At 41.2% G+C, this 20,082-nt stretch overlaps 1 protein-coding gene across 1 annotated transcript in view; it reads left to right on the top strand.

Annotated features, from left to right (window-relative positions):
• UNC80 (unc-80 homolog, NALCN channel complex subunit) overlaps positions 1–20,082 on the top strand; it is a 162,193-nt gene that overhangs the window by 94,882 nt on the left and 47,229 nt on the right. The window contains exons 26-36 of the mRNA XM_081879748.1: positions 734–931; positions 1,284–1,391; positions 4,662–4,800; positions 5,775–5,956; positions 8,910–9,041; positions 11,117–11,303; positions 13,000–13,131; positions 14,396–14,539; positions 16,009–16,109; positions 18,024–18,110; positions 18,957–19,140. Of these exons, the coding sequence (XP_081735874.1) occupies positions 734–931; positions 1,284–1,391; positions 4,662–4,800; positions 5,775–5,956; positions 8,910–9,041; positions 11,117–11,303; positions 13,000–13,131; positions 14,396–14,539; positions 16,009–16,109; positions 18,024–18,110; positions 18,957–19,140 (1,594 nt within the window). The remainder of the gene's footprint in view (positions 1–733; positions 932–1,283; positions 1,392–4,661; positions 4,801–5,774; positions 5,957–8,909; positions 9,042–11,116; positions 11,304–12,999; positions 13,132–14,395; positions 14,540–16,008; positions 16,110–18,023; positions 18,111–18,956; positions 19,141–20,082) is intronic.

Here is a 20,082-nt window from a genome sequence, read left to right as displayed (position 1 = left end):
ACTAGAAGGTTGGCAGTTCGAATCCCCGCGACAGGGTAAGCTCCTATTGTTTGGTCCCAGCTCCTGCCAACCTAGCAGTTCGAAAGCACATCAAAGTGCAAGTAGATAAATAGGTACCGCTCCGGTGGGAAGGTAAACAGCGTTTCCGTGCACTGCTCTGGTTTGCCAGATGTGGCTTAGTCCTGCTGGCCACATGACCCGGAAGCTGTACGCCGGCTCCCTCAGCCAATAAAGCGAGATGAGCCCCGCAACCCCAGAGTCGTTCACAACTGGACCTAATGGTCAGGGATCCCTTTACCTTTAAGGCATCACTTTAAGAAAGTGTAAACCAGGCTTCCTCAACCTCGGCCCTCCAGATGTTTTGAGATTACAATTCCCAATGTCCCTGACCACTGGTCCTGCTAGCTAGGGATCATGGGAGTTGTAGGCCAAAAACATCTGGCGGGCCGAGTTTAAGGAAGCCTGGTGTAAACCCCCAAAGTGAAGAAAGGTAAAATTAAGTCGTTCCAGACCTCATGGCCAGATGTAAGTCAGCAACAAATCAAGTCCCATAAGTTTTTCATTCATTAAATATAGTATTTTTTCCGCGCATTGAATGCTGAGCTGAGCTTATTTTGCTTTTCACTGATAAATTAATTTATAGCTATATTCAATATTTTCTTTGTGGTCTTTTCTTGGTACAAACATAGCCCTGTATCTCTACTGAAATATCTGGGCATACTTTTTGTTCCAGGTGATGATACTGCTATGCAACCAGCAGAGTTTCATTTGCACCCACATTGACTACTGCCACCCTCACTGTTACCTCCATCATAGTCGCTCTTGTGCACGCCTTGTCCGAGCCATCAAACTCCTGTATGGAGACACTGTGGATTCACTCAAAGAGAATAACTTACTAAACAATGCGGCTAGGAGCAAAAAACAGAAAGAGGTAAGCAAGCTGACAAAATACTTCTTGGTTACACAAGCATTTATTCTAGTTAACTCAGCTACCTAATGCATATTAAACTATTGCATGGGCATTTCTCAGCTTTTCATAGCATGCTGGCCAGGGAAACTTGTACTAGCATGATATTTGGATGTGAGATCAGGTTGCAGAAAAGGGAGGGTATTTCAGCTTATCTCATTCTCAGAGGTCATGTCACTCATGTCCTGAGAACCAAAGGGAAAGCTCCATAATTCATTTAGAGTGTGTGTTACCTTGTGAGATCACTTTCCCCCCACAAGTAAGGTGGCCTCTAAAAACATTTTTAGAGCATTTCCCCCATCCAATTCTCTTTCAGTGTTCAGACAAGTCATGCCTGAGAACACCCTCCTTGAAGAAGAGAGTGACAGATTCCAACCTTGAAGGAAAGAAGGATTCTGGAATGCTGAAATACATCAGGCATCAGGTAATGAGTGTGTCACCTACAGGACTGACAGACTAGCTAATGGAACATTATTTTTTTGTCTTTAATATATGTGTCCCCTTGAATTGGGCGGTCCACGGCATGTCTGTGAAGAACCCTTTAGAAATTAAATTTCATGGAATTAAATTTGTAATGCAATGAAATACAATATAAGAAATAAAAGAAGCCATTAAAATATAATTAAAAACACACAGTGCATTATAATTGTTACAACAGACAGGCTGGGGGCAGAATCATTAAATGGTCCACCAAGGTCTTCAGCAGTTTTCAAGTGGTCCGTGGTTGGTAAAGATTGGGAACTGCTAGATTAGGCCATTCTTGCAAGACTAAAAAATGCTAGCATTTTCTTCCTGTGCTGGTGTACTGGAACCAGGTAGGTTTAGCTTCTCTTAGTACTTGAAGGCAGGAGCTTTTAAATTGCCTGATACCTTGCATGATTTGGCCCTGTGCTAGAGTCAGTCTTTTGGTCAAAGGTCGTTAGCCATATAATTATGGTTTTGGATACCAACTTGAGATTTACAGGTGTTAATGTAATTTCTGGGTTTTTTTTCCAGGCTTGTACTTCAGTGTCTGTTCATCTGTTTTTGCCATGTGTGCTCAGGACCCCTTTTTGTATTTTGGTTGACTTGCTGCTCTGGTTTGTCTGTATCTTGTGCTTAGGTTTGTGTGTTTTCCTCTAATTGGCCAGGAATTTTTCCTCATTCTTCTGGAGTCACCAATTTAATTAATTCTGTGGTTGTCTCCATTCTTCCTTCTGTTTCTGGTTGGCAGAATCATCTCCTTGGTGATTCCTTCTACAATTAATTCCCAGTGTCTAATTATTAATTAAAGTGATTTTCTACAGTTAATTCCCTGAAGTAATGTTTGTCACTGAGTTGAAAGATATGAATTGTTTGGACTAAGTTGGTCAGCGCACAGCTGTAGCCACATCTTGCACCCATTTTATTTGCCTTCAGGGCACTTGGCTGTGCTTGAGGTGGCCATCCTTATACTTGCTTTCACAGGTGCCATTAAAGTTCTATGAAGTTCTTTAGTCTCTATTTTGAATGCATCTTTTTTGGGTTCCACTGCTTCCACCCTTCATTGTTGTTCACTATTTGAACCACCCTCTGCCCAAACAGTACTCCCGGCTACCATCGCAATTCCCAGTTCCCATCTTTTTGATCCCAGCTGCTGTTTGAGTTCCTGCCTTTTTAATTTCATATACCATTATGCCATTGACTTCCACCCTCGTGTGTGCCCACGAATTGTCGTCCAGGTCCACTGCTGCAGCAGCAATGTGCAAAATTATTAAAGATAAGCCCACTGTGTCCAAATGTAAACTGTCTTTGCTTCCTGGACCCCTGTAACAATCACAAGACTCTGTACCTGCAGAAATACTCTCAGTGACCCTGCCTGTCCCAGGGCACTCTTTTTGCATGCATGCCCCTGGAAAGAATGTGTGTGATAGGTTGTATGATTTTACATCCACTTGTATGCATCACATAACATGGGAAAAGGTCTTTATAGCAGTAGGTACATCGGTCTTAATTTCAGATTGTTGAGTTTGAGCCCCACGTTGGGGGAAAGATTCTTGCATTGCAGGGGGTTGGATGAGATGACCCTCAGGATCCCTTCCAACTCTGATTCTATGAATCTCTTGATTCTATTAATATGTCCAGAATAGATTATAGTTTTTTTCAGACGAAGGACTGTGTTTTCCTTTTCAAACAGTTACTTGGTTTTAAAAATGCACTCATAATATGCTGTGTTGCCCTAGCACTGAACACAATGTTTTTTAGCTCTGTATAAGAATACAGAATAGCCAGTGACCTGGAAACAGATTCATTTGAGTTGATGTTTGATCATAGTAACATAATTAATATCGGGGTCATTAATAATAATAATAATAATTTATTATTTATACCCCGCCCATCTGGCTGGGCTTCCCCGCCACTCTGGGCAGCTTCCAAAAAAAAATTTAATGAAATACATATTGGATTTAATGAAGGAGCTGCAAGTGAAATGTAATTTTCCTTTAATTTTTTTAAAAAATTAGTTAATATATAAAGAACAAAGAAGCATGTGCATACCTATATCCCTGGTCCTTCGGACAAGAAATACACTCAAAATTGTTAAATGTAATATTCTTGAATTAGGCAATGGATTTCATTCTTTCATTTGTTTGTTTGTTTGTTTAATACCCCCCCATGAGGCCTCAGGGCAGCTTATAATGATAAAATGTTATTGGTATCCATCTCGCGAGAGACAATGGATGTGGGTCCGTGAGGTGCGTTAGGAGCACCGGCGTGACCTCTACAAGGCTCAAGCCTCAAGTGTGTATTGAGATCCCGGGCTGCCCAGACAACAAGACCCTCCCTCTCGGGCTCGCTGATGTGGTCCATAGGAAAGAAGAGCAAAATGTTTGGCATCAGCTTGGCTACAGGAGTTCCTGGAAGGAGGTGTACAAAGCGCCATCCAACTGGCTTAGGGACTCCACTCCAGATTTGTGTAGGCTTTGTTCCTTAGCCTTTTCTTCTCCAAAGATGCCCCGCAAGGTAGAGGAGGTTTAGGATCAGAGTTTCACTTTTTCTAGATGGACTAACTTCCCAGGTTGGCAAGCCCCATCTGCCCCTCACTTCCCTCTAGGATGTGCAGAAACCACCTTCTTGACCATTGGACCCACTCTTGGTCTCTTCCACTCAATCTGCCAGAGCTTGTCTTCACATGCAGCAGAAGTTCCTAACTTCTGCTTGAAACCCATCAGCTACCTTCACCTGGCTTAGCCAACCAGTTGAAGCCATTCCCAGGGTGTGGCCGGTGTCACATGCTGACAGCTTCTAGGAGCTACAGGTGAGAGCTGACTGTAGGGTGGGACCCCAGGGCAACATGTTCTCCACTACAGATACTACCCTAACATCCCATACCCTCAATAATAAAATTCACCATTATAGAACAGATAAAGCTATCTACAACCACAGAGAAGGAAAATGTAAAACAATATGAAATGATTCCATGTATAAAAACAATTAAAAATAGTTCCAGTACAAATGCAGATGGGATAAAAATCTCCACTTATAAGTCTTGTTGAACAAGGTTGATGAGGTGCAAGCAGGGCTTTTGGAGAATGCTGCATACTTAAACACTAGTACATAGTCCACGCTGAACTCAGCAGAACGTTCTTCGGATCAAGCATGTTTTGGGGCTATAAATGTCCTCTTACTTTTAATTGCTATTTGGCTCTGCTGTACAGCATGATCTCCTTTTCTGCAGGTGATGAGTTTGTCTCCAGCACCTTTGTCATTGTTAATTAAGGCAGCGCCCATCCTCACAGAAGAGATGTATGGGGACATCCAGCCTGCAGCATGGGAACTGCTGCTCAGTATGGATGAGCACATGGCTGGGGCAGCAGGTAAGAATGTCCTCTTCCTCTGGCACTCAAGCCATTTTAAGTGGGCAAAACATAATTTTTGTAAAATTCTTCAGTGACAAGTCTTTCAAAATATGTTTTTGGGTGTGAGGCATTATAATGAGGCTATAATGTTTGTGATTGGACAACATTTAGCTTAGTAAGTCTAGATTTGATGAAGAAGCAACAGAAACTGCTTTTGGAAAACCAAACAATTTAAATTTTCTGAAAATGTCAGGTAATGCTAAATAATAATTATATAGTATCTGTTATATAACTGCAAGTACTTGCCAAACATTTTGAATGATTTCTTTGCAGTTTTACACACTTTATACTTGCCAAGCAAATTATATTCATTTATTCAAAATATCTTTTGAATTCTCAAGTAATGTTACAACTTTTGAGCATCCCTCATTTTTGGAATTTGCAAGATGAAAAATTCAACTTTCTTTACCAAGCGTGCAATATTAGTGATCCGGGTTTGGCAGTGGTACAGAGTCCCATAGCAGTTCCCCCCGCTCCCCCAGCTTTGGATCCTGGGAATTTTCTGTCCCCTGGAACAGTCGTGTTATTCTGATATTATGTGAGCCCTTGCTTATGCTACTACATGTACTAAGACAGTACACATACACAAACCCACCCCTTCTCTTCTTGCTGCATGTAGTATTCATGCTTTCCACACAGGAAATTTATAATGAGTAGCCCACAGTAGCTCCCCATTTGCTGCCAGATCTGCTCATAAAACAGCAGTTTCCTAACCATTTACTCAAAGAACCAATCAAAGGCATAGTTCTGAACTACATCCTCCAGAACTGCTTTTTAAAATTAAGGTGTCTCCCAGGTTTTCTTATTTCTTTATGAGTATGTCATTAAAAAACAAAGAATTTTACAGCAACACACACACACACACACACACACACAAACATAAGAGGTTAAAAACAGATACGCACCATTCATGAAATATTTGCTTCCTGCAGCTGCCATGTTCCTTCTATGTGCTGTGAAAGTGCCAGAGGCAGTGTCAGATATGCTGATGTCTGAATTTCATCACCCTGAGGCAGTGCAAAGGTTGAATGCCATTCTTAAATTCCACACCCTCTGGAGATTTAGGTATCAGGTGTGGCCTCGGATGGAGGAAGGAGCTCAGCAAATCTTTAAGGTAAATTGTGACACTGTCTGGTACAATTAAGTGTTCGAGTTGTGGCACCAGAATACACCTTCAAAATCCTGTTTTGTTTTGTTTTCCTTTTTTAACTTTTCATACAACACATTTTTTAGACTTTGAATTTAGACAACCACTTACAGTAAAATAAAATAGAAATTAAAACTTACCAAGATGCAATGGGGAGAATATGAGACTCCCTTTATAATATGACTATAATTAACACTGTTGACGTCTTTAAGGAGTCTGAAACATTCTGTGGCAATAAATTGAACACGGGTTAAGGTGGTCATGTGACAGCTCAGATTATCCCATTCATTATACCACATCTGAGCCCCCCTGCTGGCGTCTTTATTTTCTTGGATCGACTCAACGGGTTTACTTCCAGATGGTTGGACTGAGGCAATAGTTATTCCAATCTACAAAAAAGGACCTATGCCAGACCCGGCGAGTTATAGACCAATCAGTCTTCTGCCTATACCCAGCAAACTATATGCTAAACATCTTTATATTAAGCTAACTAGCTGGCTGGAAACTGAAGCTATTCTAGCGGAAGAGCAAGCGGGTTTCAGGCAAGGCAGGTCCACCATAGACCATTGCTTCACCCTAGCCTACTTTATTGACAAATATGCCAAAAAATCCCGTGGGGTGCTATATGCAGCCTTTATCGATCTAAAGGCTGCTTTCGATTCAATTCCACGTGCAAGACTCTGGGATAAATTGAGCACATCAAGTATAGACAAAAGACTATTATTTCTGATCAGCTGTTTATATAAAGACACGGTGCTGCATGTAAGAACTTCGTCAAATGGCCATCTTATAGGACCAGTTCCTGTCTGCAAGGGGGTCAAGCAAGGTTGTATCTTGGCCCCAGTTTTATTCAACTTTTACATCAATGATATGGTTAATTGTTTGTCATCTCCGGACTTCCACGCCCCCAAACTGGCTGACAAATCAATATCAGTACTTTTGTATGCTGATGATGCGATACTCCTATCTCGAACAAGAATAGGCTTAAATAGGCTCATAGGTGAATTTTCAGCATACTGCAGGAGAGAGCAACTGGTAATAAACTATCAGAAAACCAAAATTATGGTTTTTGCAAGGAAACACAGACAGTACAGCTGGAGGATGGATAACCAGACAATTGAACAGGTTAAAGCCTTCAAATATCTGGGTATCGTTTTCCAGTCGACCGGGTCCTGGGATGTCCATCAAAAATGTGCCAAAGAAAAAGCAGCTCAAAGTATTAAGATGCTGTCCCGCTTCTTTTATACGAAGGGGGGCAGATACATCCCAGCAGCCTTTGAAGTTTTTCAAGCAAAACCTCTGGCGCAGTTACTGTATGGGGCACAAATCTGGACGGGGAACCACTGCTCCAGTCTTGAAACTGTTCAGTCTAAATTCCTAAGGCAGATATTTGGCGTCCCCTCCTGTGTTCCAAACGTAGCATTACGACTCGAGGCCTGCCTTCCATCTGTAGAAACTCAGACCTGGCAAAGAACATTTAACTATTGGCTTCGTCTTAATCTAAATCCACCTGGTCTACTGCCTCTAGTAATGCAAGACCCTTACAAAAGCAAGTGGTTCAAAACTGTGCATCAAAAACTTCTTACATGCGGTCTGCATTCACAGTCCCTACTATCAATGGGCCTCATTAAAGCAAAGAGTCTAATAGGCCAGCGTCTGAAAGACATTGAACGGCAAAACAACCTGACTATCTTAAAGAAACTGTGCCCATGGTATACCTACTTTCCCCCTTCTCATTTTGATTCTCCAGCTTCATATTTGTTTAAATTAACCATCCCAAAATACAGACGTGCCTTTACATTGGCTAGATGGGATGTTCTCCCTTCTGCCGTACTCGAAGGTCGCTACCAAAAGACTCCATTTGAAAAACGACTCTGCCCATGTGGAGATGGTAACACGGAAACAATGTCCCACGTCCTCCTATCCTGCCCCCTTTACAAAGACCTAAGGAATGAGATTATTACTCCACTCATTCTCGCCAACCCCGGCCGTTCACCAGATATCACACTGTATTTCCTTTTATCTGATACGGATAGTCAGATAACAGAGAAGGTCGCGAGGTACATCGAGAGAGCTATGAAATTGAGGGCCACCATCTGAGTGACAGACTTGTTCATCTGACGGACCTCCTTTTGCTTGTTCTTTTCTCCCTTTTATCCTTATTTCTATTTTTAATTCTTGTATAGCTGTGGCCTGTTGGCTTTGCTAATAAAGTTTTGATTTGATTTGATTACCACATCTGATTTATTGGGAGTAGCAGACAAATGTAAGAAGATATGATACATACTCACATCTTATATCCAACTTTCTGGGAGCTAAGAGGTTATTAAGCTGCATTAACTTCTGTGAAAACAGAATGCTAGACTAGATAGGCCTTTGGTCTGATACTAGAGTGGATCTTCCTGGATCAAAGCTTTCTCCCCTTTTGTTGTAGGTATAAGTGGCTTTGACACTGCGTTGGCCACACAGAGTGACAGAATATGCTTTGTAACCCTTCCTCCCAAGCTGAGGGAGTGTGACCTAGCTAAAGCTGGCGGGACAGCTTGCTCTATGCTCTTAATCCCTTCATGCATTAATTAGAGTTAAACATGTTGCTTATGTGAGGCTGACATCCCACACAGGGAAAAATATGAGGTTATTTGCTTCTAAAAATAAATAAATAAAATGTCTTTCATAACAATAGGTTACTTAGTTTAAAGAATCATTAGCTTTCACCTCTTGTTTCATAATGAAGCTTGTAATTCGATCTTTATCCCATGGATGAAATTAAATGGCCTTTCATATTTGGACTCTGGAACATTTCCTCATACCTGAAACAGGAAATATTTAGTATAGATAGAAGGGATTTGTTTCTACAGAAGCTTTTGGTTATGTGAGTCTCTTTCTCCCCCATTTTGATGTCTTGATCTTTTTTCCCTAGATTCCTCCACCTAGCATTAACTTCACACTCCCATCCCCAGTTCTGGGAATGCCATCCGTCCCCATGTTCGACCCTCCATGGGTTCCACAGTGTAGTGGGAGTGTCCAGGACCCAATTAATGAAGATCAATCCGTAAGTAAAAAATCTTCTTGAAGTAGGCCTTATTTTTTGAATGATACGCTGCTTGTGGGAAGAGTGAGACAGTCGCAAAAGAAGACATGCAGGTAAAAGGCACCCAAATAACTCCTTAAGTGTCTTTGAAATACATTTTTAGTACATTTCATAGCACATGAAAAATAATGTGGGATGTGGGTTTTTAAAATCATTTTAATGATTCTCTCAATACATGAATTACTATTAATAAGAATATTATATCAACAATATTAATAGTGTTGGAGAAAAGCAAACAAATAGCTCTAGGGATCTAAGATTAGTAACACAGCCATAAAAACACAGCCATTAAAGCAGCTTTTTTATCCTGAATAAAAAGACCAAGTCCAGGGACAAAATATAAATACACTGAATTCAAGAAATGCTTTTACTAAAAAGGGATGGAGCTCATCAATAAAAATTGGTCTAAATAAAAATATTTTACTTTTACAGCAGTCCTCCAGATGTCCAATTCCATACAATTCCCTCTCCATGAGAAAGCTCCACTCCATGGGGAGTGTCTATATATGTAAAGTATTGCACAAGCAGCATTGAAAAAGCAGAGGCCAAATCTGCATCAGAATGTACATCTTTGTGGGTGTCTGTTAACCCAGAACCAATATACCCATGCACATGGTAAACCACTTGAGGTAGCCTGCTGCTATAATGTGCATTAGTTTGCAAAAATACTTTTTCATGAGGATAAACACCCAAAATCTTCTGAAGTTGTTCAGAAAAGCAAGGGTATTTGAGAAAATCTGTGGTCTTCCCATGAATATCCAAGAATGAGGGGAAACAAAGCAATTACCGTATTTTTTTGTATATAAGATGCCCCCATGTATAAGACAACCCCTACTTTTTGAGTCCGAAATAAATAATTGCAACATTCCATGTATAAGATGACCCTCAATTTTAAACAAAAAAATTGGGAAAAAATATACTGTATTTTTCACTCTATAAGACGCACCTGACCATAAGACACACCTAGTTTTTAGTGGAGGAAAACAAGAAAGCAATGCAAAACCTCTTGAGCGAAGAGGCAGGAGTGCTCCAGCTGCACTCAAGAGGCTTTGCATGGCTATCCCTGAAGCCAGGAGAGCAAGAGGGATCAGTGCGCACCAATCCCTCTCGCTCTCTTGGCTTCAGCGAAAGCAACGCAAAACCTCTTGAGCGAAGAGGGAGTGCTCCTGCCTGAAGCACCACTTTAGCTAATGGGGCCTCCCGCTGCTGCCGCGCGATTTCTGTTCTCATTCTGAAGCAGAGTTCTTAACCTGAGGTACTATTTCTGGGTTAGCGGAGTCTGTAACCTGAAGCGTCTGTAACCCAAGGTACCACTGTACTCAGTGAGGGAAAGTGGATAGGTTTGACACAATCTCATTTATTTGGTTTTAAACATATTTTAGGGTTAGTCGGTATCAAACCTCACTTGGAACTGAATTCCAAGGGACTAGAACCTTCCTCTGTTTCGACAGCCAGTTCTTCTCGTTTTGGGTGCATTCCTTAGTGATTTCAGTCAGTGTGATAAAATGCTCTAGAGGGCTTTATAGGAGGAGATAAAATGCTCTAGAGGGCTTTATAGAAGGAATAACCTTCACCTTGAATTGAGCCTGGAACCTCTCTTTGACAGCAAGCACCATTCACAAGTACTAGTTGAACCACCCCATAACAAACAATCATGGGAGACAATACAATACAGCATCTCTGCGTGCAATGCAGGCAGCAGTGCTGTAATTTATAAACCAATACCATGGCGCCTACTTCCATGTAAAGTTGCATTAGATTGTTGTAATATACCACATGTAGTAGACATAGTGTGAACTGGCTACATTTCTGATGTACGTAGTCTCTATTAACAAATTGCTTCGAATGTTTCCATAGTTTATTAAGGTTGTTAGTAAATTATGTCCATGTTAAAAACTTAATCAGAATACTCATAAACTGCAAAATGTGGATGGATGGATGGATGGATGGATGGATGATAAATAGAAAATGTGCTGTATAAAACCCAAGCAAACTCATTCACATAGCCTGCCTCCTGCCCAATGGTTTGCTTACAGAAGTCATTTTCAGCCCGGGCAGTGTCACGTTCTCATCAGCGAGCAGAACATATTCTCAAGAATCTGCAGCAGGAAGAAGAGAAAAAACGTCTGGGCCGAGAAGCTAGTCTGATCACTGCTATCCCCATCACCCAGGAAGCTTGCTATGAGCCCAGCTGTTCCCCAAGCGTGGAGCAGGAAGAGGAAGGTGTGATTACTAGAGTCTGATAAGGCAAATGTACTGGGGATGTAATATAATCTTCATAAATTGCTCATGATTTTATTGCAGTGGAGATAATTCAAGGTTACAAGGGAGCGAGTGTTGATTCAGTTGATGATTAGAAGTAGGAGCAGCACTTAGTTGCTTTGAGCACAATTTATTAGCATTGTCACCTGTTGAAAAAGACTGAGAGCTTTTTCAAGGTTTGTTGTGAAATGAGCACAAGAAGACTAGAACAGTCCTCATTTCCTTATATTACTTTAAACAGGATTGATGTAGCTATTTTTTTCTTAAAGTAATTGCCCTTGCTTATTAAAAATGGAGTGGGGAAAGTGTTTGTCAGTAAGTATCATATGACAATAGTCTTTAAATATTCAGGGTTGGCAGCAAGGTCCTCTGGCAGCCTTGAGAGGATTGACACTCCAGAAAACTGCATAACCCCAAAAGAAGACAGGAGAAGCTCAGATTCAGTTGTTTGAGGACTGAGGGGGGTGTTATATGGAAGATGGTGACAATGGGAGTTTCCTCCTGAAGCAAATAGAAGCCGTGCCCAATCCCAATAGAAGCCATGGATTAGAACTGTCCTCAGTGCGATCTTGATCTGGATTGGGAACCACCTGGCTGTTGTTGCCAGCTGGCATTCATTTATCTCCAGGGTTGAAGTCAAACCTTCGGAGAGTTACAGTGCCTGCTTTGGAGACCGAGGCTTGTCTTGTTGCAGCCGGGGCAGATGAAGGCATCTGGTTTTGCTGCTATAGGTGCACCAGGGTGTTTCTTCTCTCTGTGCTCCTCCCAGCAGTCTGGTTGTTTAAAAAGCATTCAGTTCACTAACAATTGTTAACAACTTGGAATAAAAGTCTGACTTGAGTTTTTCACTGTTGAGATAGGTCATTACAGTAGTAATAATAATAATAATAATAATATTTTTTATTTATACCCTGCCCTCCCCAGCCAAGGCCGGGCTCAGGGCAGCTAACAAGCAATAATAAAAACAAGTTGAATGAATACAACTTAAAAACAAAATTAAAATACAACATTAAAATATTGAAATATTAAAATATTAAAATGTAGCCTCATCACAGGAGGAGAAAGGAAAAGAAAAAAAGAAAGAGGGGGAGGGAATCAAATTGGCTCCAAGCCAAAGGCCAGGCGGAACAACTCTGTTTTACAGGCCCTGCGGAAAGAAATCAGATCCTGCAGGGCCCTGGTCTCATGAGACAGAGCGTTCCACCAGGCCAGTGTTGAAAAGGCCCTGGCTCTGGTTGAAGCTAATCTAACTTCCTTAGGGCCCGGGACCACTAGGGTGTTGCTATTTATGGACATTGAGGCTCTCCGTGGGGCATACTGGGAGAGGCGGTCCTGTAGGTATGAGGGTCCTAGGCCGTGAAGGGCTTTAAAGGTCAAAAGCAGCACCTTAAATCTGACCCTGTACTCCACCGGGAGCCAGTGCAGCTGGAAAAGCACTGGGTGAATATGCTCCCAAGGCAGAGACCCCGTGAGGAGCCTCGCTGCAGCATTCTGCACCCGCTGGAGTTTCTAGCACAGCTTCAAGGGCAGGCCCGCGTAGAACAAATTACAGTAGTCAAGCCTGGAGGTGACCATCGCATGGATCACTGTGGCCAGTAGACCAGCATAGAACTAGGGTTTAGAAACCAAAATTTACATCTACTATTTGTTCCGTCAGTAGAAGAAGTTGCCAACCTGGCGTCCCGCCGTCTCTCTGTAAGCCCATCCTGCACCTCCAGCACATCTCACAGGAACTACTCCTTCCGCCGTGGCTCAGTTTGGTCAGTGCGTTCAGCAGTCAGTGCTGAAGGTAATGCAGTTTAAGACTGGATATTGATCGTCTTGTTAAATGCCATAGATTCTTTCTTGCATTGATTATGTATTTATTCAAAGCATTTATACCTTCTTCCTCCCAGAGGAAATGCAAACCATCTCAGGGACCAGTCGTTAAAGTTACATGACTGGTTCCGGCAGAGAAGGAGCCCAATGGAGCTGGTTTCTCAGCAGAGCCAAAGGAATGACTCTGCTTCCCATCAATCCCTCCCCTCAATCACTGCCGCCTGATGGAATGGGTGCTGTCAGGTGACAGGTGATGGGAGGGAAGAGCCTGGTGGAGCTGCTTTGTCTGTTACATACATTTGGCTTTGCTTATAGCTTGAATCAGGGATTTCATTTATTTTTATTTTATTTAAAACCCATTGTGTATTGTGATAGCAGTCCCAGAGTGGCTTATATAAAATGTAGTATGTAGTAAGACAGGAGGAATCAATATATTACATTACTCTCAACAGTCAGAAAAAAACTAAAATAATAAGAATGAAGAGGCCCAAATATCCTGCAAATGCCAAAGCAAAAGTGTGATTCTTTAGCTGGTTCCTAAGCCTCACAGGAGTCAGAACCAGCTGGATTTCCCTTCAGGGAAGGGAATTTCATAATTGATGCACCATCACAAGAAGGCCCTCCCTCAGTTTACTATGTAGTAGGGTAACTTACCATGAGGGCTTCTCTCATAGATCTTAACACACTGGCAGGTCTGTATAGCAGATCATGCTCCTTCAGGTATCTAAGGTACAGTGGTACCTCGGTTTACGAACTTAATCTGTTCCGGAAGTCCGTTCTTAAACCGAAACCATTCTTAAACCCAGGCGCGCTTTCCCTAAGGATGCCTCCAGCCACCGGTGCCCTTCCACCGTTCGGATTCCGTTCTTAGACCGAGGTAAAGTTCGCAAACTGGGACACTACTTCCAGTTTTGCGGAGTTTGTAAACCAAATAGTTCGTAAACAGGGCTGTTCTTAAACCAAGCTACCACTGTATATGGTTTCAGTCGAAGGAGTGACAAGCTTCAATTATATTTATGTATAATTTATGTATGTGGGGGCTCTTAAGATCTCGCCATGCTTTCAAACTCCCTTCTCCTTTTTGAATGCTTGAATTAACTTGCAGTCAGTGCTGGATTAGATTGCAGTTTAGGAATGTGTTTCTGTTTCCATATTTGCAATGTTTTCTTATGGGAAACAGACTCATTATTAAGCGGGACTCCATTTACACTATATCTGTTTGTTTTTCCCCCTAGATGAGGAACAAACGACAGAGCACACACCAAATCATCATGTGCCCCAACCCCCACAGGCAGTCTTCCCAGCATGTATTTGTGCAGCTGTGCTTCCTATTGTCCACTTAATGGAAGACGGAGAGGTCCGGGAGGATGGAGTAGCAGGTGTTTTTAGTTTTAAGGGTTTTTAGAATAATTAAAATGAATGTGACAGTGCAGTAATTTGGGCTGTGCGATAAATTGCCATATCGTTGAATACCGGTATTGAAATAACATTGTGATAAGTGTTTCAACAAGGCAACATACTGGTGAACAAAAGGGGGAGACTTAACAGCTTCCTGGGGGCACCTTACAGATAATTTGCAGATAATTTGCAGGCACCTTATCTCCTGCTTTGTTTGCTCTCTCCCTCCTAACCAATAAGAAATGAGGACAAGCCCTCACACAAACCAGCACACTCTTTTCAGCTTCACTGGTATCTTTACACTTAGAGCTCAGCTATTGATTCAGAGTCTGCTAACAATCCAGGAGGGAAACACCCCCCCCACACACACACACACAAAAAAAACAAAGAATTGAAAAGGTCTTCTTTCTCCCCCCACACTCACCCCCACCAGTGGAAAAAAGAGGGGGGGAGTTTTTTTATTTTCTGGTGGTGTTTATGTTGTTAGCTTTCCTCCATATCAAAAAGGAAGGGGTTTTTTGTTTGTTTTTTTAAAGGAGACTATCTGGAAAGTAGGACTGCAGCCTAAAACTCTTAAAGCATTCACCCTCCTTTTCGCACTTAAAATCAGTATCTAGCTGGTAGAGAAATCCTTATCTTTCTGTTATAGGCAGAGGGGTTTGTTTTATTGCCTGAATTAGGTCAATTGATTTGTTGCATTCTACAAAATAATTGAAGCAATTTACAGGAATAAATTTTATATAATCCCATGGTTGGTTCCATAAATGGTTTGTTAGGGCATAACAGCCATTTAAAGTATCATTTTCTCATGTTGTAACTGGAGCATGCATTTGCCTCCTTGATTCCTAGCACTTAGTGTGCTTTTGAAGTTTTTAGGACTACTGTTACTGTATTCAAAAGTTTCCTATTTCCAGGTTCCATATTTCACTAAATAAGCAGTAATTAAGTAAAAGTAAAATATTGTAGAAGGATCGTTGCCATAGCAAAGATATCACTATATAATGTAGTACTATAAGGCTGCAGTCCTAATATAACATAACAGTCCTGTATTATATAACAGAAGTAAATTGTGTTATATTTAGTGGGACTTATTTCCAAGTAGACCTGTATAGAATTGCACTGCAAATGTGGAACTTCCACTTCAGGCAGTTGTAGAATAGCAATGCCTCAGCTGTTCTAAAGAGCTTTATTGGGAAGCAACTTAAGTTTTGCATGGAAAGGTGAAAACACAGTTGCCATCAGATGGCTCATAATTTAAAATAAACACAAATAATTGGTTATGTGCAGAAGAGAGAAGTAAACTAAAAAATCAAGTTGATTTTAGACTCACAAGGCTAGGTGGGACCTGGCCTAGCTAAAAAAAAAATGTGAACCATTAGTTATTGCCATGTGACATTTACTTTTTCCTGAAATGGGGCCCAGACTAGCCCTCTCCTTTTGTCTTGTGCAGTGAGTGCCGTGGCTCAGCAAGTCCTGTGGAACTGTCTCATTGAAGATCCTTCTACAGTTCTTCGACATTTTCTGGAGAAACTTACGATCAGCAATCGACAGGTAGAGACTCTGTTTTCTAGTATACAATTAAAATTAATGTACCAGTGGAACTTCTTGTATGTGTTTGTGTTAACGGAAAAATCCGAGGGCTCCCTTGGACAAAAAAACAAAGACACCAACCAGGATAACTTGGAACAAAACAGCAGCCTGTAGGCTTGGCCTTTATTGAACTGTTGCAACAGGGTGCTCCCCTCACTTGCAGGAGAGAGGAAAGACACAGGAAAATGGTGTGCAAGGCCTTATAAAAACTTTTGAAATTCCCATCCTGTAGGTCAAGCCCACCCCCAGAAACATCATGCATACATCACAGAAAGGAGGGGTTGAGGGAGGGGTGGTGGTGGTAACCTGAGTGTCCTGTCACCTGGCTGGTTCCCTTCTCCCCCTCCCCATGAGTCATTTTCCAGGTTACAGAGGGGACTTTGCAGTTTCCTGCCCCCAGAGGGAAGAGCTGATTATTGTCCTTTGTTCCAGTCCATGCTGAATCCACTCCCATATGGAAGTTCTTTGTGATCTTGATTGTCTTCTGTCTAGGACCATCAGGGTTGGCATAGCAATTGGGCAGGGCTCCTGTGGATGTGCTGGTATGGTGAAGGGATTATGGCTGCTGTTATGTACTGAGTTGAATAGGATCCAAACTGCAGCAGTCTGATTGGTCCTAGAACAATAGGATCCAAATTGCAGCAGTCTGATTGGTCCTAGAACAATAGGATTCAGAATGCAGCAGTCTGATTGGTCCTAGAACAATGCAGCAGTATGATTGGTTGGCAGGAACCACCCAATCATGCTCCAGATATAAGTGAATCCACAACCTGATTGGCTTACAGTAGAATTCCAGAATTAGCCAATCATGTGCAGCCCATTGTGTAAATAATGTATATAAAGCAGATACTTTGAGGGGACTTTCATTCATTCCTCCTCACCCCTATGAGCTGAATAAAGAGCATGAAATCACTTTGCGACTCTGAGTATATTTCAGCTGCCCTGTATCAAACCTTCCCCATTTTGTAGTCCTTCCTTCATGGAGTAAAATAAAAGTGGAACAGTGCAAATCCGATGTATGGTTGATTTTCTATGAATTTATAACAGAAGCGTAGCATATGTAGTGTGTGAGTGTGAGTGTGTGTGAAGTTTGTACAAACTGAATGATTGGGGGGGGGGGGTTCCTGCTACATTTCTAATGTTACATTGTCAATGGGTACATAAGAAGATACCTTTGAAACAAGGATGGCTGGGGAACTTCTGGGAAATAATTTTATTAGTGAAACTCACAGCTTTCAGGTTTATTTGAACATGTTAATGAAATATGGAGTTCAGTAGCTGTTTTATAAGCAACTCTTTGTCACTGAGCTATGACCAATTTGAATGGTTAAACCCACTGCTATTTTTCTAGAAAAAGAGCTGCTGGAACTCACCATGAACACCTCCCTTGTTCTCTTAGAAAAACAATGGTTCCCACCTGAGAGGTGTTGGAACTGAGTTCTGGCTGGAAAAAAGCCCTGGTCAAACCTCATATTCTGCCTTTTGAAAACATATTTATCTTAGAGAAATGTTACCTTCATATGAAGATTTTAACTTTTATGTGTTGATACTGGTATCAAATACATTTATTTATTATTTTTTAAAATGCCCCAAACCATTTGAGACAAGACTAGGGTACATAGCTGTACCTTCATTCCAGGTTTTATGGATTTCCAGTTTAGTTAACATGAAAGTGAATGACTGGGAAGCCTGTCCAGCTGGCAGGGGTGGAAGTTGGGTACAATAATTTATCCTAGTAGAAGCCGTGAAGTTAACCAATGGAAGGTATTCATATGTATTTGTGGAGTGGATCCTTTTTGATGAAAAGAGTAAAAGTGAGTTAAATTTTGAGAAGAAAGTAATAAAGCTGAAAAGCAAATTCTGCTCTTATTCTAGGATGAGTTGATGTATATGCTGAGGAAACTTCTGCTCAACATTGGAGACTTCCCTGCCCAGACATCCCATATTCTATTTAATTACTTGGTAAGCTGTTCTGAGTCCCTTGCAGAACCAAAACTGTAGCCATTATTTACACATTTCTCCAAAATGTAAACACTGGTCTGATTTGCACCTCCCTAAACCCAAGAAAAGACTTGCTGGGTGTTCCCAAAGTGTAATAAAGGCAAAATACAGTTGGCTGATATTGTGGTGTTGGTTCTGATGCCCATAGTCCTGTGACTAAGAAATAGAAATACAGGAATCAAAACAAAGTGGACCTGAAATATGATTTAACATTACTGAGAGATGATCACTAAAGATTCAAAAGTTTGGGAAAGAACAGGGTCTCTGCTGTTGCTAGTCAGACAAAGTCTTCATAGCTACATGAATCTCACTCATCAGGCTAGGGGCAAGTTAGAACTCTTTCTCTTGACTGAATCACAGCATACAGAAAACTAGATGGGAAGACTCAGTCAAGAGGCTCTTTCAAGCAGCAACACGTGTTCCCTGAGGGGACTTCACATTCATTATTATTTTTTTATTTATACACTGCTTGATTGTAAAAATCCTCAAAGCAATTTACAAAAAGGTAAAATAATAAAATTGAGAAAAATAATAAAACTGAGAAAACAAGTTAAAATTCTAAAATAGATTAAAATTACCTCAGCTTTCTAAGCATCTGGTAGGCCTGCTATAAAATAAGAAAGTTTTATAGCAGGCGCCAAAAAGAGTACAGTGAAGACGCCTGCTTGATCTCAATAGGCACGGAGTTCCAAAGTGCAATACATTATACTTTGAAACTGAGGATCTCCAGAGAAGGGCTAATATGTGCCTAACTGGTGCTCCTTGCAGAACTAAGCCAAATGCAGCCTGTATCTTTGTGATTCATAGGTGGGACTAATCATGTATTTTGTGCGCACGCCATGTGAATGGGGCATGGATGCTATTTCAGCGACTCTGACTTTCCTGTGGGAAGTTGTAGGATATGTAGAAGGACTATTCTTCAAGGATCTCAAACAGACTATGAAGAAGGAACAATGCGAAGTGAAGCTTCTGGTTACTGCCTCAATGCCTGGTATGGAATTCACTATACAGTACATAGATGGGGGCCTTTTAGCCGAATTTGCTTCTTATATTTACTTTTTGCTGCTGCAGCACTGCTGTGCTTCTTTCTCATTATTTTTGATGCTCTCCTTTTAATAAACAATTCAAAGTCAATTCTCTTAAAAAATTAATTTCCAGTTTTAAAATTTAAAGTAGGGTTTTAAAATACAATTATTATTAATAATAATTTAAAAGCTAAACTAAACTAAATATGCCCTCACAAAGGACTTGGTAGGCCACTTCCCCACCCTCTTCCAACTCCACTGCGGGGATTGACCAGAGCAGGTGTATCAGCCACAACATTTGGAGAACTGGTACCCATCTGCAGAAATGACATTGGGTTGCAATAGACAGTATGTCCTTGTGAGTTCTGTGTTAGCCGTGTCTGCTGTAGTGTGAACAACAAAGACACTGATCCAAAAATCATCTTTTTTAACAACACCCCCCCCCCCGAGTTCTCAAATATTATTTTTCTTAGAGTATCCCCTGAGGATTCATAAAATATTAACCACAAACACTTCCTAGCTGTTGATGTCTCTGAACAAAAGATTGCTGTCTACACAATAGAGCCAGCATTGTGTCACAGTTAGCCATGAAACACACTGTGTGACTTGGAGCCAATAATTCTCTCTAAGCCTAACCTACCTATAGAATTGTAGAGTTGGAAGAGACCCTGAGGGTCATCTAGTCTAACCCCCTGCAATGCAAGAATCTCAACTAAAACATCTATATTTCACAGGGTTCTTGTGAGAATAACATGGGGAGCATGTACAGTTCCATGGGTTTTGTGGAGAAAGGGCAGGATATAAATATAAACTGAAATATAGACACTGAACAGTGGCTTTGAAATAGTACTTTATTCCACCACCCCTTTTTCTTTTTCTAACAACCATGTATGCTAGGGTTAATATTA

Source organism: Podarcis erhardii, assembly GCF_964252035.2.
Source record: "Podarcis erhardii genome assembly, chromosome: 1".
NCBI classification, from domain to species: Eukaryota; Metazoa; Chordata; class Lepidosauria; order Squamata; family Lacertidae; genus Podarcis; species Podarcis erhardii.
The sequence above is the reverse complement of the archived record's forward strand: the minus strand, read 5'-3'. Positions and strand labels throughout refer to the sequence as shown.